At 40.6% G+C, this 25121-nt stretch overlaps 1 protein-coding gene across 3 annotated transcripts in view; it reads left to right on the top strand.

Annotated features, from left to right (window-relative positions):
- megf10 (multiple EGF-like-domains 10) overlaps window positions 1–25121 on the top strand; it is a 55621-nt gene that overhangs the window by 19213 nt on the left and 11287 nt on the right. For all 3 annotated transcript variants that reach the window (XM_054757835.1, XM_054757836.1, XM_054757837.1), the window contains 13 exons: window positions 5600–5846; window positions 8620–8740; window positions 13380–13516; window positions 16450–16662; window positions 19741–19915; window positions 20078–20198; window positions 21411–21574; window positions 21677–21779; window positions 21916–22062; window positions 23212–23346; window positions 23484–23612; window positions 23702–23830; window positions 23926–24054. In XM_054757835.1, coding sequence (XP_054613810.1) covers window positions 5600–5846; window positions 8620–8740; window positions 13380–13516; window positions 16450–16662; window positions 19741–19915; window positions 20078–20198; window positions 21411–21574; window positions 21677–21779; window positions 21916–22062; window positions 23212–23346; window positions 23484–23612; window positions 23702–23830; window positions 23926–24054 — 1950 coding nt within the window. The remainder of the gene's footprint in view (window positions 1–5599; window positions 5847–8619; window positions 8741–13379; window positions 13517–16449; window positions 16663–19740; window positions 19916–20077; window positions 20199–21410; window positions 21575–21676; window positions 21780–21915; window positions 22063–23211; window positions 23347–23483; window positions 23613–23701; window positions 23831–23925; window positions 24055–25121) is intronic.

The following is a 25121-nucleotide window of genomic DNA, read 5'->3' on the forward strand; positions in this document are numbered from 1 at the left end:
ATTCTCCACTTCGCCCACCCCCCATTCCACCCCTTTTGTGGACGGTTCATTGAGCAAAAAACAAAATAGTTTGTAGAACCTGACATGGGTGCAGTTATTTTTCACCCATTGTAATTATGACAAATTTGTGACGCTGTCAAGACTTTGAGTTCTTTCACATCATGAGCAGTATTTTCTCCATAACCTTTTTGAATAAGCAGATGAATAAGAACAAGCTGTTTTCAGGCGAGCCAATAAGAAGCCTCGAGCTCCCGGAGTTTGGCCTTTCTTTAATCTAGGTCAGGTTTCACAAGGGTACCACAGTAGGTGAACTTGAATGCAGGAGGTTTTACATGTACATCTTAGTATCTCCAGTCTCCTCCTCCCCTTTGTCTGCCCTCACCACACAAGGCCAGACCGCCTGAGGAAAAGGAGGTATGTGCTTTTTTTTATCAGGTCAAACTGAATGCTGGCAGAATGAAAGGAGCCTGTTAATCACTTGAACAGCTTCCGAATGGTGGACTTGTTGGCACGGTTGTGTTAATTAGCATTCTGGGCATTTACATTCTCAGGCTAAGTTTATTTAGTGGAAAAGAGGATCTGCTCGATTACAAAATTGTGAAGGATACAATTTGTGGATTGGTAGGGCAATCGATATTTGCTAGAGTTTAAACGGTACATGCATTTGTAATCTGATTTTTTTGGTAGTACCGAGGCGTACCAGTTTCCCACCCAGTTGAGTGATGGATAGGAAGTGTGCGTCACATTACGTGTCTACTCTGTAAACAAACGCAGTGCAGCCTTTGACTTGCGGGAGTCAAGTGCAGTGATAGCGAGAAAGAGAATAGACACTTTATTGATACTGTTACAGGAAAAATTTTTAATCAGTTCGGCATGTCTTCAATAATTAGCAGAATTGAAGACCAAAATAAACTATTAAAACCACACAGTTATTCACAAGTTGGGATTTTGTGCATATTTTTATATACAGTGGAACCTTGGTTGGCATCAATAATCAGTTCCAGAAAGAAGATAATAACAGTAGTAAGTAAATGTAATTAAAGGAAATCCAATTAATCCATTCCAGAAATCAAAAATTCACAAATGTTAACACAAAACACATTTTTATTATTTTAAAATCATAATTTTACATGCAGAAAACAATTCATAATGCATATGAATACATAGACATTGACACACACATTGACATACATAGATACACATCAATGATAGCTAACATTAGTAGCTAAACTTTGCCAAATCGCTATCATTAGCTGACAACAAACATAACTAATGTGCGTGTGCATGTGTTACGCAGGGTGTGGCTTGTCGGAGCAGGAAGAGGGCAAAATATACACATTTGAAAGGTAACGCCCCCTATGCAATACCTTACCTAGGCAGACAGCACCTTTTAGGGAGTAGCGAGAGTTTGAAGATGGTGGTGAAAACCCCTGCTAGTGTCTTAAGTGCCCTTTCTGTCACACTGTCTGAACCGCCTGCTTTCTTTGCATTGGCTATGCGACGAATGGCCCGTAGGTGGTGCTGCTGCCACTAGACGGTGACGGCATTCCTATCCGGAAGAGTAGGATAGGTGTGGGTTTCCCTGTTCACACTAGTCAAAGCGGTCGAAGAACAGGTTCAGGGTTTCTGGTTGGTGTTGTCCAAGGAGTCAGTTGACATGCTGCTGTCTTTGTAGCCAGTCCGTCTATCCATCGATCTCTTCTCTTCCGCTTATCCGGGTGTGGGGTACGGAGGCAGCAGACTCAGTAGGGAAGACCAGATTTACTGGGCTCGGGCCACCGCTTCCAGTGTTCCAAGTGTCAGCTGTGAGACGTAATCCCTCCAGCTTGTCCTAGGTTTATCCTGGGGCCTCCTCCTGGCTGGGCATGCCGGAAAGACCTCACCAGGGAGGCACGAGCCAACTCAACTGGCTCCTCTTGATGTGAAGGTACACCCTCCTCACCCTGTCTTTTAGGGTAAGCTTGTATTCACGGTCTTGTTCTTTCAGGCAGTACACAAAGCTCATGACCATAGATGAGGGTAGGAACATAGACTGACTAGTAAATCGAGAGCTTTGCCTTCCGACTCCGCTCTCTCTTCACCAGGACAGTCCGGTATAGTGACGGCATAACTGAAGATGCTGCTCTATCTGCCTGTCGATCTCAAACTCCAGCCTTCCCTCACTCGTCAACAAGACCCTGAGATACAGTACTTGTACTCCACCTTTGTAGCCAGTGAGTTTTTTTAATGCCTTGCCACATGTTTCTTGTGTTGCCGCTGTTAAAGATCCTCGTTTCGCTGTTTGCAGTCCCGCTTGGCCTTAATGATGTCTCTGTGCAGGGACCATCTTGCTTCTTTGTAGACCTGCTGGTCTCCTGACCTAAAGGCGTCATCCCACACCTTATGATAAGCCATGGTTCCTGGTGCAGGAAGGCTTTGATGGTCTTTGTTGTGGTCTCACTCTCTGTGCCGGCGTTGATGTAGGAGAGCATAACGGATGTGTGGCTTCCCAGGTCTCTGTAATATGACCCAGTCTGTGGTTTCAAAATCAGTCCTGCGGGGCTGCGGTGGCGTCCTCAGTCCACTCATGAACTGTCTTTTACATTTGGTCTTTGTCTACAGATCCTGGGTTCATAAGCAGGGATCAAGAACAGACAGAGATGAACCGGTTGACCCTCACAAAGTTGTGTAGACCTGATCCAAAGTGTTTTTTTTCTGGTGGGAAAGCTTATTAATGAGATAGTTTGTAGTTGGAAGCCAAGACTGAGCATTGTATGAAAAAAAAATGAAGCTAAATGAAGCTTGTAGGTGAAAAATGACTACGCTTTCATTTTCAGGATCTCCCTTTTCCCCTGAACTTAATATAGAGCTTGGGCGAGTCCTATAATGAAAGGTTTGGCAGTCGGTCACTGTAAACATTTACAATTTCTATGTATTTTGCCTCTAATCAATGGCGAGTGCAGTGGCCTACGAATGTGTTCTGTGAGAGACATTTGTTTGTTTATCACACGAAGCATCCCTGAAGCAAGTTGTTGTGGAGACGCCAGATGTACTGTAGAACTTATAGTGCTGTGGTCTGATTAATTGATCTGGTTGCTTTGGGTCACTGCTTGCTACACCACATTGGAAGTTATTCTGAGCTTGATGTATAATCCAAATGTTTTCATGTCGTTGATGGGGTGTGCACTTGATTTCTCCACCTAAACAGATTTGAAACTGATGTGGATGAACAAAGCCCAGCATTAATTCAGAGAATTAAACGGTTGTTTTCATACCATAAAAAGATTAAGGCAATTTTTAGTGGGACTGACTTTTGAGGTCCGGCAAAGAATGAAAGACTACAACATAAATACAAGTGTAGCCTTACTCTTTCAAGATAAGAAAGTGTTCAAAATGATTTTGTTCTAGCTACCGAGTTCAGTAAAAGTTTCAACCCCAGAGGCGAGATGCCCATATTTCCCCCAAACGGTGGGCTGTCTCTGCTGAATAGATCATTAGACAACACTCAGTCTTTGTAAAGAAACCTTGGAATAAATAAAAATAACATTCATACATTTGCAGATTATTGCCTTCCAGCTGTCTTGTCTTGAAGTAAAAATTCACCAGATGTGTTATTGGGTTTGGCAGCGTGTAAACTTAAAAAGGAAAGACCTAAACGTGCAAAATCAATTAATATGCCTCTTAAACGCCAATTGAAGTAATCTATGGAGCACAGTGTCAAGTAGAAAGTAAATATTGGGTGTGTCTAATGAAGCGTGCATAACATGGGGCCAAATAATTACTAGCAATAATTCTTGTCACTAGTGTCCACATTCATTCACTCATTTAAGTTATAGTTTTTGAAACGTCACCTCAATGTATGTCAGTCTGTTGTCATATACACGAGAGAACATGAAATGGTTGCTTTAAACCAAGGGTGTCCAAACTTTTTCCACCATACTGAAAAACGAAAAGATGCAAAAGCCACTTTGAGATAAGCTAAGAAGTTACAGTATATATGAGAAAAAACTGCATTTCAGCCTTGCGATATAGATGAAATAGCCTATGAACTTCAGTCTTTGCTCTTTTTTCCCATTTTTACGGTTGTTGTTTTTTTTAATTTTCCAAATATTTCATCTTTCTTCGTAATAAATCTTTGTAAATGGTCTCGTAATTTTTGTAATTAAAATTTTCCAAAAATTACATATCATATTTTATATTTTTATATTATACTAAAATCACATCATTTTTCTTGATTACATTATTTTTTCTCATAATATTTTGACTTTATTCTCGGAAAATTGCAGGTGTTTTTTTCCATTTCTGCTATTGTTTTTTAAATTTTATTTTTTAACTTTCTTGTCTTAATTTTCTTCTTGTAATATTGTGACATTATTCCCATAATATTTTGACTTTACTGTATTTCCATAACATTATAAACTTTTCCCATTTCAAAACTTAAAATTTGATTTTGTTTTGTTTGTTTCTCATAATATGACTTAAAAAAAACCTTTTTTCTTAAATATTTCAACTTTATACTACTAAAATGACGTATTTTTTTCTAATAATATGAAGATGTTAATTTTTGTTAAATTTGTTTTTTGTTAAAATTTTTGTTTACATTTATTTCCTTTTTTTCTGGCCCACCGTGGGCCGCACTTTGGACACCCGTGCTGAATGTATCGAGGAATCAGTGATTAATTGATTATTCAATTAATCGACAACTATTTTGGTATTCGATTAATTGTTTTTTCATTAAAAAATGTAAGCATCCTGTTATTTCAGCCTTTTTTATTTCCTTAGTCATGGATGAAGTCAGTGATGGACATTTTTGCCTCTTTTCTGATATGTTAGGAACCAAACCATTAAATGTTTGTGTTTGATTCATATTGATTTTGTCCGTCGTGGGCCTAACCAATTACTCAATTAATCGAAAGAACAAGTTTCAGATTAACCAACTAAGAAAGAGTGGGTTGTGGCCACAACATTAGCCCATGTGAGGGATTATTGTGCCTGTTGTGAGATAATTCAAACCTGCAATAAAAGCCTGTTGTTCTGGTGCTTGTGTGTCTCACTGAACATTACAGCAACATTAATGACACCTAGTGAAAAGTCTAGAATACCTGTGTGATGGTATGCAGAGTGCATACCATCACAATGTCATTGAATGCATCTTCTGAATGCCTTATTTGTTTGTCTGTATTTTAGTTCATTTAGCCATTTCTTTGATCGGAAATGCTTAATTGAATTCAAGATTCAAGAGTTTAATTGTCATATGCATAGTAAAACAGGCAGTTATACTATGCAATGAAATTCTTATTCTGTTCATTCTCCCAAGAAAAGAAAGAAAACACAAGAAAAAGAATAAGAACATAAGAAACATACCAATAAATTAAGCAACAACAACAGAAGAGACATTAATACAGATAAATAATACAAATAAATAAAGTGCTATGAGTGTGTGCGTGTGTTGCGTGTTAAGAACATATGTAAAATTTGCTTAAATGTGCATAACTAATTGTTAAGGGATATATTATTGAAAAACTGTGATAGAGTGAAGCCGCAACATTTGAATTGGTGAGGGATTACTGTAAAGCACATTACATTCAAATCTAAACCATATTCTGTCATTTTTATGCAGCTTGTGACAGTGAGCACTGGGGTCCGCACTGCAGTAACAGATGCCAGTGCCAGAACAAGGCTCTGTGTAATCCCATCACTGGAGCCTGCATCTGCACTCCTGGATACAAAGGTTGGCGCTGCGAGGACTTGTGCGAAGTCGACACCTACGGTAATGGTTGCCAACAGAAATGCCAGTGTCGGAATGGAGCTCGCTGTCACCATGTGACTGGAGAATGCACGTGTTCACCAGGATACACGGGAGCTTTGTAAGTCTGTGTGTGTGAAATGTGATGGTCTGCATTGAATCCCAACAATATGATTAATTTGTTGATGCTACATGTTACATACTGCCATTATTGCTGTTATTAAATGGGCAATATGTCATTTCATGAAGAAATCAGACAGATCAGAACAATTAATTGATTACCGTAATTTCCTGTGTGTAAGCGCTTTTCTGAAGATTGAACCTTGCAGCTTATACAGCAGTGTGGCTAATTTATGGCTAATCTCGTGACATCTCCTTTACTTCAGAACTACTACTAATTGTTTAAATATTATGTCGCTTGCGAGTCAGTCAGGAAACGGTAGCTCTTTCTTTGGCAGGAACCAATCACGAGCTATCAGGGAACTCAAGACCAGCTTGTCAACCCACTAGAAATCGCATGGGGTCATTACTTGATATAATATTATATGTAATATAAGTCTAACTCACGGTGTCATCCTACCAAGAACGCTAAACTCATCACACAGCAACTGAACACTCCAAAGGTAGCTAGGAAATATACAATACACGTACAAATAAGAGTTTAAAATTTAAAAAACAACTATTTTAACATTTTCCCATAATGCATTTCATCCAAGCAAAGCATTTCAATGGTGCCTGCCAGGGCGCTGCAAAGATGTCAGCCTCTCTCTGGGCTCTGGGCTCCTCTGGCTCCCTCTGGTGGACAGATGCAGCATTGCAGCGCTATTCAACATATTCTATGCTGCTTGTCCTCCAATGAAATGCTTTGCTCGGATTAAATGCATTATGAGAAAACGTAAAAATAGTTCTTTTTAAATTTTAAACTTGTATTGTATACTTCTTAGCTACCTTTTGAGTGTTAAGTTGCTGTGTGATGAGTTTAGCGTTCTTTGTAAGATGACACCGTGAGTCAGTCATATTGAGTCATGACCTCCTGCACTTTCCAATGGGTTGACAAGCTCGTTTTGGATTTTTTCATTGCTTATGATTTGCTCCTGTGCGTATAAGACACCGAAAAGTACGGTATATGGGTCTCTGGAATACATGCCCATTCATCAAGCGTGAAATTACACAACCAAGTTATTTTTATGGCAGCCTTCTATGTTAGACAACCCTCCACCCTTGCCAGGGCACCTATCTTGTCTTTTCTTGCAAGCGACTAGACAAAACCACTATTATGTCACAGCCAAAAGTTAAGCAATGTAATCTAAATGCAATATAAACTCCGAGCCACAGAAGACATCAGAGCATCATGGATGAATTTTATTTATGATGGAAATGTCCCAAGTTTCGTCAAAAATCTTTTGTGCTCTGGTTAATATAACACTGGGCTGGCAAAGAGACTGTTCATAGAAGATACCAACTGTCTACAGATAAGGTAACTGTAGGTATTAAAAATGAGTCACAGAATGACTGTACTGTAATGCGAACGCTCTTTGTCACTTCTTAATGATATCTGACTAATTTCATAAGACAACTAAAATAAATAGACTCAAAATAATCCGAAGGCTGGGCCTACAGTCCGAGTACGTGCTATCCCAATGCATCTACCCATCCATCAATTTTTTAGCACATTCAGGGTCGCCAGCTGGAGTTTATCCCACCTGACTTTGTAGTGTAAGACAGATGACACTCTGGACAGGACACACATAGAGACAGGCAACCTTTTGCACGCACATTCACACCATCACCGAGTAGGGACGCACCGACATAAGGCGAGTCAACCGACTGCATTCCAGACATTACGGTACTTACGGTTTTTGAGCGCCCACTAATGATATGTGTGTGATAAACTTAATGACAGAAACTACAGTAATCCCTTGTTTATTGCAGTTAATTGGTTCCAGACCTGACTGTGATAAGTGAATTTCCTTGAAGTAGGATTCCTGATCTGTAAATTGAATATTTTCATAGTAAGATAAACATAGTAATAGAAAACCTGTTTATGACCTTCTAAATGCGTTTTTTAACATTGTTAGAGCCCTCTAGACATGAAATAACACCCCTATAGTCACCTTTACCCTCATATTACCCATTATAGTAGACATAATAGGAGAAAATAAGACATAGAAGACATAAATAAGACAAAGACTCACATGTTTGGGAAAGATTGAGAAAGCTCCTATTTACCAAAGTAAACATCTTTTGTGAAAGTGTACACCTGTAAAAAGAAACTTCATAACATTTATATTCAAGTTGAATGGTTTCATGTACAGTATACAGTATATACAGTATGTTGGTTGAAAATAGCCCTGTAAAAAAATCATAGTAAAGTTGATTAAAAACTTCATATCATTAAACAATTTATTCAGAAGTTAAGACATTCCTTCCAAAAAGAACTCTGGTTAGCGCCCTCATTTAAGCCATGCAAACTTTTATGACCCTGCCTCTAAAAAGCATCATAATCGAGAATCGTTGGGAACTGGAATCGAAACGAAGAATCGAAATTGCAACTGGAATTGTTCAAATTCAAACAATGCTCAGCTTGTCAGTGCCTGTGATTTATTTTGAGATAGCCTTGATTGTCATGGTACCGTTCAGAAACCAAACTTTTGTTTTCACTGCAAAATGCTGTGTCTATTTCCAGCAACCATTGGCATTATTTCAACAGTTGAAGCTTTCTTGTAATTTAAAAATAGCACTGAAAATTCTATCGCTGACTTCAGCATCTATTTTCTTTATCAGATTCCTGCAAATAATAATTGAAATGTCCATCCTTTTTCTATGCCGCTTGATCTCTCTACATGTACACCAGATGCATACATTTTACCACATTTTGTCATGTTTGTCCACAGTTGTGAGGACTTGTGCCCTCCTGGTAAACATGGACAGCAATGTGAAGAAAGGTGTCCATGCCAGAATGGCGGCGTGTGCCATCATGTGACCGGAGAGTGTTCCTGTCCAGCAGGATGGATGGTAAACACACACACATCTTACATAATTTCTGACATAAATAAGCATACCTAACACTGGCTGTATCGGCGTAGATACAGGAAAGATAGTGAGTGAGGGAAGAGGAAAGGGGAGGTAAAGCAGAGGAAAGGGAAGCTTGGTGCTTCAAGAACGATCCCCCAGCAGTCAAGGCCTATGGAACAGAGCTAAGAGATGACCCAGGGCAGTCCTGTATATAAAGCTTTATCAAAAAGGTCAGCTTTAAGCCTATTCCCGAATAGAGAAAAGGTGTCTGCGCCCCAAACTGAACCAGGAAGATGGTTCCACTGGAGAGAAGCCTGCTTAGCTAAAGGCTTTTACCTCTCATTCTACTTTTTCTTGGAACTGCAAGTAAATGTAAGCTCTGGGAGGCACCACAAGGTTCTTTAAGGTTCAGTGGTACCTGGCCATGTAATACTGAGTAGGCTGTTCATCAGCTGATCAAAAGTTAAAGACCGTAGCCTTGAAAAGCCAAAATGTGGATTCAATGTCATTTTCTGTCAGATGTTCACACTGTCATGATCTCTTGATGGCAAAGCCAAAAAAGCATTGTCTGTGAACAAGGTCTGATTGTTTGCAGCGCGCCATTGCTGCTGAGGTTAGATGCAGTAAGACATTTTAAACTTTTTACTGGATCCTGATGGTTATGGAACAAAAAAGTGAAGTGGCAGACCCAAAAATCTCACCGACCTTGAGCCGGAGGATCTGATTAGCAATCCATCAAGATACGGGACAATCCTCTGCCCAAATGAAAGCAGTGACCGGTGCAGAGTGGAGTCCAATAACCATCACACGGGATCTGCGAGAAAAGGTTTTTAAGAAGAAAAACAACTTCAAAGGCCTTGTCTCCTTCAGTGCTACAAAATTACCCGTTTGCAATTTGCACGAGAACACCAAACATGGGACATTGAAAGGTGGAAGAGCGTTTTATTCTCTGATGAGAAAAAATGTAACCTTGACGGTCCTGATGGCTTCCAATGTTACTGGCATGACAAGGAGATCCCACCTGAGATGTTTTCCACACGGCACAGTGGGGGGGGCACCATCATGATCTAAGGTGCTTTTTCCTTCAATGGAACAATGGAGCTTCAGGTTGTGCAGGTGCGTCAAACGGCAGCTAGTTATGTGGAGATGTTGCAGAGGGCATCCCTCATGACTGAAGGCCCTCGTCTGTGTTGTAATGACTTTTTCACAATGACAAAGGACTTCATCCAGAGGAATAACCTCACTCTTCTGGACCATCCTGCGTGTTCCCCTGATCTAAATCCACTTGAGAACATCTGGGGATGACTAGCAAAGCAAGTTTACAAGAAAGAACATCAGTTCCAGACAGTGGATGCCCTTTGTGAAGTCATCTTCACCACCTGGAGCAACAGCTGATGAACAGCCTATTTCACTTTAATGCTTATTGACAAGAAATTGCTATTTTGCTTTTTTTTGTCTCACTCCTATTTCTTCTTTTTGTATTTTGAAGCTCTACTTAGCACCTCCTTCAGATCCAGCAGTGAAAAATGTAAATTTCTGCAATGTTTCAACTAGTCTGAAAATTTTGATCAGGAGTGTATGTGAGGAGGAGGATTTTAAATGAAATTTTCCCTCCCTCTCCTGGCCCCTGCTGGCCTGCACTTACACTGCATTTCCGGCTCCCAAGCAGCTTTTCCTTTAGTGTCGTTTGTAGCCTCATATTTTTGCCGATGTTAGCAAATACAAATGGCTTGTGTTTTGATAAGCCTTTTTTGCATTCAGTGTTTGAGAGTCCTTATAAATTGCCTAATTTGTTACAAAAGCATTCTTTCTTTTAATACTTCAATCAAACATAAAATTGCACAAAAACAAATGAACAAAATACTCTAAACAAATTCACAGTATCAAAAATGCATCCAAATGTCCTTAGTGCGTTAATAATTTTTTACATCAATGACATTGAAGTGTACTTTTATCCTGAAAACAACCGTTTTAACTCCACAGAGCCCTTCGGCTAGCCATTGTTACATCGAGTTCTCTTACCTGATGTGACGTTCGCGAACAACACAAGTTTTCTGAACGGTTCTTTAACGTGAACAATGACAACAGATTCCCAGTTGCATAGACAAATGACTACTTCTTATACAGTATATTTTAGAGGAGCACAATAATTATTGGACCGATATGAGGAATTATGACATCCATCCATTCTCTATGCGGCTTATCCTCATTAGTGTCGCGGGGGTATGCTGGAGCCTATCCCAGCTGACTTCGGGCGAGAGGCAAGGTACACCCCGGACTGGTCGCCAGCCAATGGCAGGGCACATATAGACAAACAACCATTCACACTCGCATTCATACCTATGGACAATTTAGAGTCTCCAATTAACCTAACATGCATGTTTTTGGAATGTGGGAGGAAACCGGAGTACCCGGAGAAAACTCACGCACACACGGGGAGAACATGCAAACTCCACACAGAGATTCGCTCCGATAACCAATCATTTAAAAAAAAACGCTCCAATGAGGCGAAATGACTCGTACTGTGCTGGTGAACAAATCAAGCGTTCCTTTTTTCTCCTGCCAGTGACGTTAATGGCCTGTCGTAACACCCCGAGCTCACTTGTAACCAAACATTCACAGTGTTCCAGAGGAAGATGTTTCACATGCCAGTTACACCAAATGCTCCGCGATGAGGAAAAAAAATCCATCAAGCTTCAGCACATCAAACCTTACCAGCCACCTGAAAGGCCAGCATCGCAACAATGCCTGGGGCTTGTTCCCATCGCTGCGCATTTAAAAAGTACCCAAAGATTGCCGGGTTAGGGTCATGATATTTGATTAGGACAAATTTACAGGTACAGTTGGTCAAATCCATCTTTGTTTGAGTCGTTCCTACCTCCATGTGCGCACAAACTACACTTACATCTAAATTTTAAAAAAATGATATACATAAAAAAAGTTTTCTGTATTGGTAGCGGTACGTTTTATTCTTATGTCTGCGAAACGGTTCTCATGTTTCACTCAAAAGAGCCGTTTAAAAAGCTCAACTCGTCTAACAATGGTTAGGTATCAGTGCATAATAACGCACCACATTTCAAGCTGATAACGGTAACGGCCTTTAATGTGGACTAGTGGTGAGCATGACTAGTGGTTAGCATGTTGGTCACACCATCAGGAGATCTGGAAGATCTGGGTTTTGAATCTCAGATGGACATCTCTGTGTGGTGTTCGCATGTTGTCCCCGTGCACGCGTGGGTTTTCTCTGGGTACTCCGGCTTTCTCCCACATTCGAAAAATATGCATGTTAAGTTAATTGGTGACTGTAAACTGTCTATTGTTGTTTGTTTGTTTGTTTGTATGTGCCCTGGCTGACGACCAGTCCAGGGTGTAACCGGCCTCTCACCCAGAGTCAGCTGGGATAGACTCCGAGATTCTAGGTCTCCACATTAATTGGCATGCCCAGCAAAACAAATTTCTGCCCGTGTCCTCAAGTGACTGTCTGTCTCAAGATGGAAAAAAAACTATCACTGGTAACCCAGTGTTGGTTGTTGGGGAAACGGCACACATCCCTGTGCATGGTGCACGTATTGACGAAAGTGAGTAGAACAGAGTCCAAAATTATAATGAGCTAAAAGTTCATTGTCTGATCTACAGAGCTCTTCCCATTACTGTCTCTTTCTGCCTGCATCATCTTGAATCTGGGTAACGACACATCGATGTGCAAGTCTGTGTGAAGCCACGTCTCCGTCAGACACTGCACGCTGGCTGCCCCCACTGCGTCCTCATCAATGTGCCCAGCTTGTCTATTTTATTTGTCAAAGACTTCATGTCCCCAGTCATGATCAAGGAACGGAGGTCTTTTGCTTTCATCGTTTTACCCAACGATGAAGACAAATCGCCGGTGGCACCTTTTTAAATTAGCTGCACAGGCAGCGAATGCTAGCAGCTGGTCACACACATAGTGGTACAGCAAAGCGATACCCCACAACGAAGTATCCCACTGTTTGCCTGTGATTATCCTCATTCATCCAAGTCATTGTATTCCCATGGCCTTGAATCGATCGACTATTCAAGTTGTCTTTCAAGATGTTTTGCCTCTCGTTCGTGCAGGCTTCTCAAACTAGTGCTGTCCTATCTAGTCTTTGAGCATGAACTGAACAGAACAAACTCAGACTGTCCAGTTGCAATCGATTCAATTCCCTGTTTGTATGCACCCAAAAATAAATGTTAAAATGCTTACGTTGTTGGACATGTCCACCGTTTTGTGCGCCCCCCTCACTCTGACATCTGTCCTTGCATGCATGCATGTGAGGTCTGGTTCTGTGTGTGCGTCTCAGTAAGGGGAAGTGGAAGTGAGTCTCAGGAAGAAAGCAGGAATTCTAAGAAGAAAATCAGAGGGTAGAAATATTGTTCCTTATTGAGCTCCGTCCAATGCGTCATTTGTGGTTGGTAGATCTATTTCTGTTGTTTGGATAGAGACAGACATTTCGCTGCTTCCAGTCTATCTTTTCGTGTCTTTCAGAAATCTGTTGAATAGTGTAAATAGTAGCCCCCCATTTATAGAGCATGGCTGAAAATGTAAGGTGTACTACCAGGTGTAGTACTTGACATTTTAAAAATGATATATGATAAAACTCGTATGTATTGTTTTTTGCAGGGTACAGTGTGTGGACAGCCATGTCCAGAGGGGAGATTTGGCCCAAATTGTTCACAAGAATGCCAGTGTCACAACAACGGCTTATGTTTTTCATCCACTGGACAGTGTCTTTGCAGTCCTGGATACACAGGAGAACGGTAAGGGACGCCTTTCACTTAAATAGAAGGAAAAATGTACCTTTTTAAAAAAAATGAACACGGACTTCACTCAGGACATTCCCGAAATTCCACATTTTCCGTAACAAAAATTCCCTTTTATTTTCAGAATTTGTATTCGGATTACTTTTCTGTGCTTCAAAGTCACTAAAGCACTGTGCAATTTCAGCTGTTTTCACAAAGCATGCTGGGTAACGTCCTGTTGAGGGTTCCCAGCATACATTGTGTATTTCATGTGTTTCTTTCTGGTACCACTTTGACTGAGGAATGTTTTCGGTCTGATTTCCTTCTGTGCAGTTTGTGCTAAAGTGAAAAATCATCGTAATTATTGCAATTACTGAGTAATTACTCTGCGTGTCCGACTACTTGTACACACAGTATAACACATTGAAAAGTGGAACATAGCCCAAATAAAATCATCTCTGCCAATCCCATCCACATTCTCCAGGCGATCACAAAAACAAAACAAAACAAATAAGCCTATCTAGTGTTTTCTTAGCAGAGAACCCGGCAGAGCTTCAGTCCATATAATTAGCAATATCAGAGGGCTCGCACCGTATACTTAACCAAGCCAGTGGTGAGACAGGAATAGCCCTTCTATGTGCGCTTTATGAGAAAATAAGGGTTTGAGTGAAGCCAAACGTCATGGTATAACACTGCTTGGAAACAGACATGACACACCCAAACCCTCTGGAAACCATTAACAGCCCAGTGACAGCCCCTCAGGAATACAGAACACCCAACAAATAGGAAAGGGAAAGGAACCGAACTCTAGCGGGCAGTGGTTGGTTTGTGACTGTGCATCGTATTAGATAGGGTAAAAATAGGTTACATTGGAAGAAGTTGTCTGTGCATTGGCCTAGGAAAGCCTGCACAATTATTCAACTAGTTATATTTTAAGGTTTGAGATTAGCTGTCGAATTAAACAACTACTGTGATCTTGGTCAATTCAAAATGTTGATAAACCTCAAACCTAAAGTGAAAGAGAGATTTTCTTTCTTAGGAGAATAGCTTGTGAGTGCACAGTTATGGGCCACTACTAGTGTGTATAATTGTTTTGCAACTACAGTAATCCCTTGTTTATCGCAGTGAATTGGCTCCAGACCCGACCCTGATAAGTGAATTCCCGCGAAGTAAAGGGTCAGGCAAAATGATCTGACACATTTGTAGGTTAAATAAAAGTAAAGAAACAAGAAAGTGTTTTTATTTTCGAAAAGTACATATGCCGTTCTGTTTCATTATGTTTTAAAAATTAAATCAGTCAAATGGGATCCATTATTGTCCACACACTCAATGCAGATCCAGTAGCTCTGAAGTTGGTGACCCATAACAAGATGGTGTTTCAAGCCGGGACGGGATCATGTCTACCGAGATTGAAGTGCAAACGGAACGCTCGTTGTGTTGCAGTTACAGATTCGTTTGTTTTGATAATCGTTTCCACGATGAAAGCGCGATGCTCACCAGTCCAATTCATGGCAGCAACTGAAAAAGTAACGCAAAACAATGGCATTACAAAGAAGCAAAGCAAAAATGGCATTATATGGAAAAAAATGGCATTATATGTACTTTTCGAAAATAAAGACACTTTTTTGTTTCTTTACTTTATTTGCCTTTTATTTAACCTACAAATGTGTCAGATCATTTTGCCTGACCCTGTACAAGTCCTTAATTATAAATCAAATATTTACATAGTTGTAGCATAGAAAACCTGTGTACGACCTTCTAAATATGTTTTTTTTACATTATTAACACACCTGTAGTCACCTTTCCACTTGTAGCAAGCATAATAAGAGAACATAACAAATACAGTAAATAAGACTCGTGCTTGTGTGTGTCGTTGTGAATGTGCTCAGTGGGGGACATTGGAGGTTCAGAATGGAGTTTTAGCTTGGCGTGAGATACGGCGGCAACGGTAGCCTGTTGTTCCGACGATCTGGAGCTTGTGTGTCTCACCGAGCATGACAGTAACATTACTCAGACATAGTGACCAGTGTAGAATACTGCACATCATGTCTTTGAACGTGTCGTCTGAATTCCTGAAATTTGTATTTGAATTCATTTAGCAATTTGTATGCTTGAAAACGCTCTCAAAAATATGTACACTTTGCTTAGATATGTGTATGTTTTGACATACATGATTTATGAATGATTTATGATGATTTATTAATTAATATAGTCTTGAAAGGCCGTGATAGAGTGACGACGCAAAATTTTAAACACAAAGTGGCAAGGGATGACTGTACGTTCAGTGACGCTCAGCTGACAACAAACTTGTGTGTTACGTGGGCCGTAGTTTATGTTGGAAAGTAAGTGCTGTCTAAGCAGCCACCCATCTGTGACATACAGCAGCTTTAAACGCCTACGGTGCCTATGCACCCCTAACCAGTGTCCTGTTAAATAATCTATTCTACTGGTCCAGTTTTGAGGGGTTTTTTACACTTTTGGGCCACTGTACTTGGAGTTTGTCTTTGTGAAAGCGAGACAAAACAACCTAAACTTTCGGGCCTATGTAACAAGCCACATTGCAATTGTTTGTACAATTGTTTCACATTACAAACGTCTTTGAATGCGTCTTTTATTTGTATTTTAGTTCATTTACCCATTTTATGCTTGAAAATGCTTAACTCAGGCCAAAAAATACATACAATTTGCATGGCTAATAGGCTGTATTCAACCACACAACAGCAGGATTTATTTATTTGTATATTTTTGAAAAACCGTGAGTGAAGCCAAGAAAGTCAAAGTGCCAAGTGGCGAGGGATTACTGTATGTGCAAAGATTTCCTAACAAGCATATGAAAAAAAAATTATCTTTTTCCGTGTTTGCAGTAAAAATATCATGTACATCGGTTATACAGTATATCTGTTATGATGAATTACAGTCAAATGAATGTCCTTGTGTGTTTCTGTGGACAGGTGTCAGGATGAATGTCCAGTTGGTACTTTTGGTGCTGGCTGCACAAAGACGTGTCGCTGTAAGAACAACGGCAAATGCTACCACAGCAACGGAAACTGTCTTTGTGAGCCTGGATACACAGGCGAGACGTGCGATGTCCGACTGTGCCCCGATGGACACTACGGCCTCCGCTGTGATACAAAGTGTCCGTGCCATGCCCAGTATACGCACAGGTACAGTAGTACAGATTCTCTTACTTGGACTTTAATGCACAAGCTGGACAAGACAAAAAAAAAAAAAAGCATTTGCAGTTGGCAGTGTGAACATACATTCTGCTTGGAATGTGATTTCCTGAACGGTTACCTTTCACTCAGGGGCCCTCCTCTTGGCAGAATATCATCTATTGTAATTTCTGATGTTTAAGCCGCTACTTTTTTCTCCTTCTTTGAACCCTGCGGCTTGTACAGTGATGCAGCTTATTTATGGATAAAAACTACGTTTCTCATGACGGTTAGAGTGCAGCTTCAGGAAGTAGTGACGCGGATAAGTGAAGTGGAAGCTAATATCACGTTTTGAAGTCTTGTGCAGCGATCTCTGACACATCTTAAGAAAGTTGGATGAAGTGTAAAATTACTACAGCTTTCGTTTGGGCTTCACCCCCAACCGTCCACTATCATCAACTGGTTTCGAAAGGCTGGACTACTGCGTGATGAAGAGGATAGCTCAAGCTAAACGGCCAATTTGCCTCGAGACAAAAGTGACACCAAAAGCGACAACGAAAGAGAGCGAGACTGTGAGAGAGTGTGTGACGAAGGAATCATGAGGCTGTTCAATTTTGAAGAAGACGACGACTTTAGTGGTTTTAGTTCCCAGGAGGAGGACAAGGACAGCGATAAATGACTTTTCTGGTCGGCTAATGTTTAACTCACGATGTTACATGCACTGTTTGGGGAAAAAAAACAACAACATTTATTTAATCAGACGTTTAAAAAATCTTTTTATGTGTGCTAAATATCCCAGTTTACGATGCGGACACCTGCGGCTTATAGACAGGTGCGGCCGATGTATGTACAAATCTTCTTTTCTCTTTAAATGTATTGGGTGCGGCATACATACCTGTGCGCTCTATAGTCTGGAAATTACGGTAAATTGGTTTCTTTCCCGGCACTTTGCTTGTCAGCGTCGTCCACTAATGTTCTACGTCAGTGGTTCTCGACTGGTTTGGCAAAAGAGAAATGTGAGAAAATGTTAATGCCTGTCTGAGAAAAGTGTATAAAGTGTATGGTGAGAGGTTAAAACAAATATAATAATTATAAAAAAAAAAAAAAAGTTGGCTACTTTGCGGGTTTCACTATTTTGGGAACCTATCCTTCGCGATAAACGAGGGAACACTGTATGTCAAGTTCCGACTGAAAATCAAATTCCACTGTATTTTCCACTGTGGTCACATTCTTCTTTTGGGGCTAGTTCTTCTTTTGGAATTAGTGTTGAAAAAACCTGATGCTGACCCGTTGCAGGATGATGTTTCTGACTTTAAAGGGCAAATTTACAGGTGAAAAAAAGTCGCTTGCGCTACCATGAGAGGCTTTTGACGTGAGAGCTTCCACTGTGTGTGTTATTTGGACAGCTGTGGTTCAGTAACGGTCAGTGATGAGTTAAGAAGTCTTTTGCATGTGTTGTTGGAGAACAGCTGTTGTGATCGTTCTCACTGGTGCTCCTGTTTAGGTTGGACAAGCACACATTCAACGCATTTATGATTTTGCCTGTGTTTTACAGATGTTTTTTCCCTTTAGATGCTTAATGGAAATCATTATGCTGATATTTTATCACTCTCACAATGCTCAGCTACAAAACCTCCTATCTGCACCTTTTAAGGGATCCATTTTAGACTAATCTAGTAACTCTGCATAACACAGCCACACTTGGCCATTAAGGACAAGTGAAATATTTTCATAGTTAGCGCATACAAAACCTGTTTATGACTTTCTCATGTCTCTGTTGAAAGTCACAAGTAAATGTGCAAGCAATGGTTACTTTCGGGTTCGATTTTGACTATGCCGACAACCGCCTGCGTTGACTTCAGTCAGCCGGTCCACACGTCATCGAGATTAGCAGGTGACACTGCTTTTTTTTTTTTTTAATCTGCCCGCGGCACATTCTCAAAATATAATAGTCGTAATCTAGCAAGAAAAGTTGTAATTTTACGAGAATGATTATAGTAACGTTGTGAGGAAAAATAACATCTTCATAGCATTAAGTTGAAATATTAAAGAAAGGCTTTATTTTAAAAAATCCATAATATTATGAAAAACAAACAAAACAACTAAGTTGTAATTTTTGGAAAAAGTACAAATATTATGGGAATAAAGTCATAATTACGAGAAGAAAATTTGTAAGAAGAAAGTTTAAATAGTAAAAAAAAAAAAAAGAAATTAAATAAACAACTGTAATTGTACAAGAATAAAGTCAAACTATTGAGAAAAAAGTCGTATTGTAACGAGAAAATTTTTTTGTGAGAATGAACTCGTAATATGAGAAATTTTAGCACCTTAGAGTTAAAATATTAAAGAAAACATTTAGCTGTTTTTTTTCAAGTCGTAAAATTATGAGAATCAAACAAAACAAAATAAACTTGTAATTTTTAGAGCGTTAGGTTGGGGATATTATGGGGAAAAAGTCATAATATTATGAGAAGAAAATTTACAAAGATTATTTGAGAAGAAAGTTGTTGATATGAATTTGGAAATTTATAAAAAACAACTGCAAAAATATGAAAAAAGGAGCAAAGACCAAAGTTCATACTAATAATAAGATTTCTCACCTACTTCATATCACAAAGCTGAGACGCAGTTTTTTTCTTATAATATCAAAGTGGCCCTTGCATCCTTCCATATTTCAGTATGGAAAAAGTTTGGACACCCCTACTGTAGATAGATATTGATGAAGGTTCATGCTGGGTTGAAGCCTCAGTTTGTGTGAATTTTAATCTTTTAAGTCTGCTGAACCGATTCCAAATGCTATTTTTCGACATCAATGCCCTGTGGTCCTTGTCACAAGACCAGAAATTAGTTCAGACTCATAAAAGTACAACAAAACTTAGCCTTGTCTTTGTGTGTTACATTTGAGATCAAATTGTGTATTATTTTTATCGTTATTATTTGAATTGTTTCTCTATAATCTAGGTCCAGTTAGTCGAATTACTCATTTTTTTTCCACACAACCCCCTTTTCAGCCAAAAAACAGTATTAAAATATGACTGACGAGAAAAAGGCAGGTCTAATCTATTATAGTGTTGTTCTTCTTGTCACCAGCTGCCATCCGATGTCAGGGGAGTGTGCGTGTGTGTCCGGTTGGTCCGGCCTCTACTGCAATGAGTCGTGCGCCCCAGGCTTCTACGGCGAGTCCTGCCAGCAGGTGTGCCGCTGTCAGAATGGCGCAGACTGCCACAGTGTAACAGGAGCGTGTGTCTGTGCTCCAGGCTTCACGGTAAACCTTTCTCATGTCCATGAGTGCATAAGCATAGCTTTCACTTTACTCTAGAAAAAAAAAAACGCAGTTGTTAAGCATAAAAGAGCTGTATTATTCATGACTAAAATTGCAGAATTTGAGCAGTCGCACCTGATCTGACTTTACTCTTCATTTTTCAAGGCCTTGGACTGCTCAGTCCCGTGCCCAGCAGGATCTCATGGAGCAAATTGCTCCTCCATCTGTAACTGTAAGAATGGAGCTCAGTGTTCACCTGTGGATGGGTCCTGCTTCTGCAAACCAGGTGAGCTGAAGAACCATCAGACAAGCACATTGGTGCCTCTGTTTTTGTTCCAAAAGGTCAGACAAAAACTACTGGTACTATGTACCTTAGTAATTTTGCACAAAGGAAATAATGGAAACCCAATTAGCCTGTTCCAGATGCCCACAAATATTAAGAAAAATACATTTTCGAGAGAACAATTATAGTTTTACATACAAATGATGAATGAAATGGACACATGAACATACTGTGTTTCTCACCTTCTTTATCAAATTGCTGGCACTTGCAACTTTCGTATGGCCCCATGGCAGGTTATTTAGCAGTCATATTTAATCAAAAATTCACGTGAGTCACCACCACATAGGGTGCTTTGTTTGGGCACTTATGCCGTGGAATGATGCAGTACAGGCGATTGGACTGGTTTGCTAAACATAATATCATCCGATAACCGAGCCGGTATACGTGAACCGGGGCAGAATTTTGGCTAAAGTTTTCCTCAAAAACTGAATCATACGAAAACTGTTTTTTTTTTTTTTTTTAGAAAGCCAAGGTTTGACATCGAAGTTCCAACATCGCTCCCTCACTCTATCGCGGTTTTTCAAAAATTAATTAATAAATTATTGCTGTTATTGCTGTTATCGCTAAAAAATTGAGAGATAAGTTATGTATGTATATACTTGGTCTGTCAATCAATTAAAATATTTCATTCTGATTAATCACATTTTGTCCATAGTTAACTCATAATTAATCGCACTTATAATTAAAATAAATCAATTTTTATCTATAATAAGTAGGGATGTAAATCTCTTTGTGGTAAATGATTTGATACTCAACTACAATAACTACATCAAATTTTATGTAAATGGATAACCGATTTGGAAATATGGGCCAGTATTTTATTTAAAAAATAATATACAGTTACAAATCCCACAGTTTTTGCATTGAACACCCCTTGAACACACCTTCTAACTTTGTCCACGCTGTGCACAGATAGACTACTATACTGTATTTTTTTGCTTTTTCTTTCACCTCATATTTGGTCCCAAATGCTGATACTGTGTGCGAATATAAGAAGTAAAGGAATAAATAAATGAAACATTGTGTAGAATTTTTTTTTCTCTGGAGGAACCATGGGTTTAATGGACATAATGTGAAACAATAAAATGAACATACTGTTTTGTTTTGGGGCGGGGGGTTGCCTGCTGTTAATAATGACATACCTTCTTTGATCAGGGTGGCATGGTGTGGACTGCTCCATCAATTGCCCCAGTGGTACGTGGGGTCTAGGCTGTAACATGACCTGTATGTGTGGGAATGGAGGCGCGTGTGATGTTGTGACTGGTCGCTGTACCTGTGATGCAGGCTGGAGAGGCGAGAGATGTGAGCTGCATTGCCAGGTCAGGACACTGGAAGTCTTTGAATATGTCTCTCAAGTAAATGTGTTACTAAATAACAAAACAAAACATATATTCATGATGATCACGTGTTGCCTTCTCTAGGACGGTACCTATGGTCTTGACTGTAAGGAGCGCTGTGACTGCAGCCATGCCGATGGATGTCATCACTCAACCGGGCACTGCCGCTGCCTGCCTGGTTGGACAGGTACATAAAAATGTATAGGATGCCAAAGAAACGACATTGGAGAAGTTGTTTCATGGTTCCATGGGCTCTTGCTCTTAGACAAAACAGGAAATAAGGGCCCTTGATTATGTTGTTGTGTGTGTTTCTTTGTGAGCAGGTATCCACTGTGACAGTGTGTGTGCAGAGGGCCGCTGGGGCCCAAACTGCTCACTTGCCTGTCACTGTAAGAATGGAGCGTCTTGCACTCCTGATGAAGGAACCTGTGAGTGTGCACCAGGATTCAGAGGCACCACCTGTCAGAGAAGTATGTTATTGCTGAAATGTTCTCCCATATACCGACAGGACATTGCTGCACTGCACCCTTAGTGATGTTCCCAAAACACACTGACAGGGCAGTCCAAACGTCAATGGGGCAACAAATGTAATATAATTGCACTCAATATATTGTATTTAGGGTAATCCCTTGCCAGTTTGTGCTTTGAATTTTGCAGCTTCGCTCTCACAGTTTTTCAAAAATATATGAATTGTGCCCTGCGATTGGCTGGCGACTAGTCCAGGGTGTACCCCGCCTGTCGCCTGAAGTCAGCTGGGATAGGCTCCAGCATGCCCCCGCGACCCTAATGAGGAGAAGCGGTATAGAAAATGGATGGATGGAATAAATCATGGTGTTACATGGTTGAATACCGCCTATTATAAGTTTTTAAAAAATGCGTATTTAAACAAATTTTACATCTTTATTGCCTAACATAAGCATTTTCAAGTATAAAAATGGCTGAATTAAGTAAAATACAAATATAAGCCATTCGGAAGACGCATTCGAAAACTTGATTAGGGATGCTCTGATCAGGGTTTTATGCTGCCGATTCTGGTATTGATTATCCATGGAGTAACTGTGGATTTTTCCATTTATTTATGATGACTGCTATTGGCCAGACAATTCCAAGGGCCCCCAGCAAATAGGTAATTATTAAAAAATAAACTTTTGGACGGATTGTCTTTTTTGTTTTCCATCCATCTTATCCTAATTAGGGTCACGGGGGTATGCTGGAGCCAATCCCAGCTGACTTCGGGCAAGAGACGGGGTACACCCTGGACTGGTCGCCAGCCAATCACAGGACACATATAGACAAACAACCATTCACACTCACATTCATACCTATGGACAATTTAGAGTCTCCAATTAAGCTAACATGCATGTTTTTGGAATGTGGGAGGAAACCGCAGTACCCGAAGAAAACCCACGCAAGCGGCAATTCGATTTATGGTGAATAAGATGTGTTTTTTGCAGACAAAAATAGCCTCAATCAATCAATCAATCACAGCTCCATCATCCACTGTTGGGCAGCATAGAAAAATAAAAAAAATGTTATAGCTTTTTATAGCTTTTAGAACACCGTGACCCTTTCACATGAACGGCATTACCCACTCTTTGGCCTTTCCTTTTTCTTTACAGTCTGTTCTCCAGGTTACTTTGGTCACCGCTGTAGTCAGACATGTCCCCAGTGTGTCCACAGTAATGGACCATGCCACCATATAAGCGGCCAGTGTGACTGCCTCCCAGGCTTCAAGGGAGCGCTTTGCAATGAGGGTGAGCTATGGCCTACTTTTTAAACAAAACTCCAAAAGGTGAAGCTACTGTTAAGGTTTATACACCTTTTAGTCCCCGTGCAGCTACAGGACTTGTGTTGTTACGGCTGACAATGACATGATGCGGCTTATGTGCAGTGTGTCCCAGTGGTTACTACGGTAAGAAGTGTGCACAGAGCTGCAGGTGCACCAACAACGGCACCTGTAACCCCATCGATGGATCCTGTCAGTGTTTTCCAGGATGGATCGGCAGTGACTGTTCACAGCGTCAGTTCACTTACTTGAATCAAATACGGTGTTCAGTTTTTTTTCTGTTGCACTACACTTGATAATGTTTAATTTTTACTGTTTCGCAGCTTGTCCGCCCAGTCAGTGGGGACCCAACTGCATCCACACATGTAACTGTCACAATGGAGCATACTGCAGTGCCTATGATGGAGAATGCAAGTGCACACCAGGATGGACCGGCCTATACTGCACACAACGTGAGTCACACACACACACACACACACACACGCACACACGTCTGTCTTTTCTGCAAATGTTTTGACTCCCACATCATGTGATGACTCCCTTTCAGGTTGTCCTTTGGGGTTTTATGGGAAGGATTGTTCACAGACATGCCAGTGCAGGAATGGAGCAGACTGTGACCACAACTCTGGACAATGCACCTGTCGCACTGGGTTCATGGGTCAGCACTGTGAACAAAGTATGGAAACCTTTTTTTTTTTTACCGCTGTACTAAATATTGTGTATAGTTTGTGTTCCTGACATGGACTCATTTGCAGATCTTTAATGTTTCATCCCTATATGGGGCGGGGCATGCTGGGTGGTGGGAGGCAGCCCCTCAACTTTCACACATTTACACGTACACACATGCGTGCACATTTATGCACATATATATACATGCACACATGCACACCCACAGAGATACCTGTACACACATGCATATACACACTCACAGTACATCCATACTTCCCCGACAGTGATGGTGATGTCAGCAGTAAGATTGCTAACAGTTATTGTCAATCTGTTCAAGGGATGTCCTGATCCACATTTTTTGGCTTTCGATCCGATCTGATTTTTTATATAGTCTTGCGAGGTGCCCGCACCTTGACACAGCAGTCCAGGCACAGTGAGAGGGAACTACCGCTGTAGCTACAGAACCAAATATCCAACGTCCAAAGTGAAACTAACTTCACTACGGTACACCGCGGACATGTCTGCATGGTGGTGTTGTGTTTTCTTCTTCTTGCGGGTGGCAGGAGTCGAGTGGCAACCAGCTTTGAGGTGCATTACCGCACCTACCATGTTGGAGTGTGGCCCAGAGTTACGAATGTTATATGGCAACCGGATCGGCCCGATCTCTTGGCAGAAGCTGATTTTGTTTGATCTTCAAAATACAGCAAATAGGCAGCCGACCCCAATCCTGAAGATCGGATCGGGACTTCGGGCGAGAGACAGGGTACACTCTGGACTGGTCGCCAGTCAATCGCACGGCACATATAGACAACCATTCAATCTCACATTCATACCTATGGACAATTTAGAGTCTCCAATTAACTTAACATGCATGCATTGTCCTGTTGAAAAAGCCAGTCATTACCACACAGACGAGGGCCTTCAGTCATGAGAGATGCCCCCTGCAACATCTCCACATAGCCAGCTGCCGTTTTACGCCCCTGCACAACCTGAAGCTCCATTGTTCCATTGAAGGAAAAATCACTCCAGGTCATGATGGCGCCCCCTCCACTGTGCCGTGTGGAAAACATCTCA

The sequence above is a fragment of the Dunckerocampus dactyliophorus genome, chromosome 17 (assembly GCF_027744805.1).
Source record: "Dunckerocampus dactyliophorus isolate RoL2022-P2 chromosome 17, RoL_Ddac_1.1, whole genome shotgun sequence".
NCBI lineage: Eukaryota > Metazoa > Chordata > Actinopteri > Syngnathiformes > Syngnathidae > Dunckerocampus > Dunckerocampus dactyliophorus.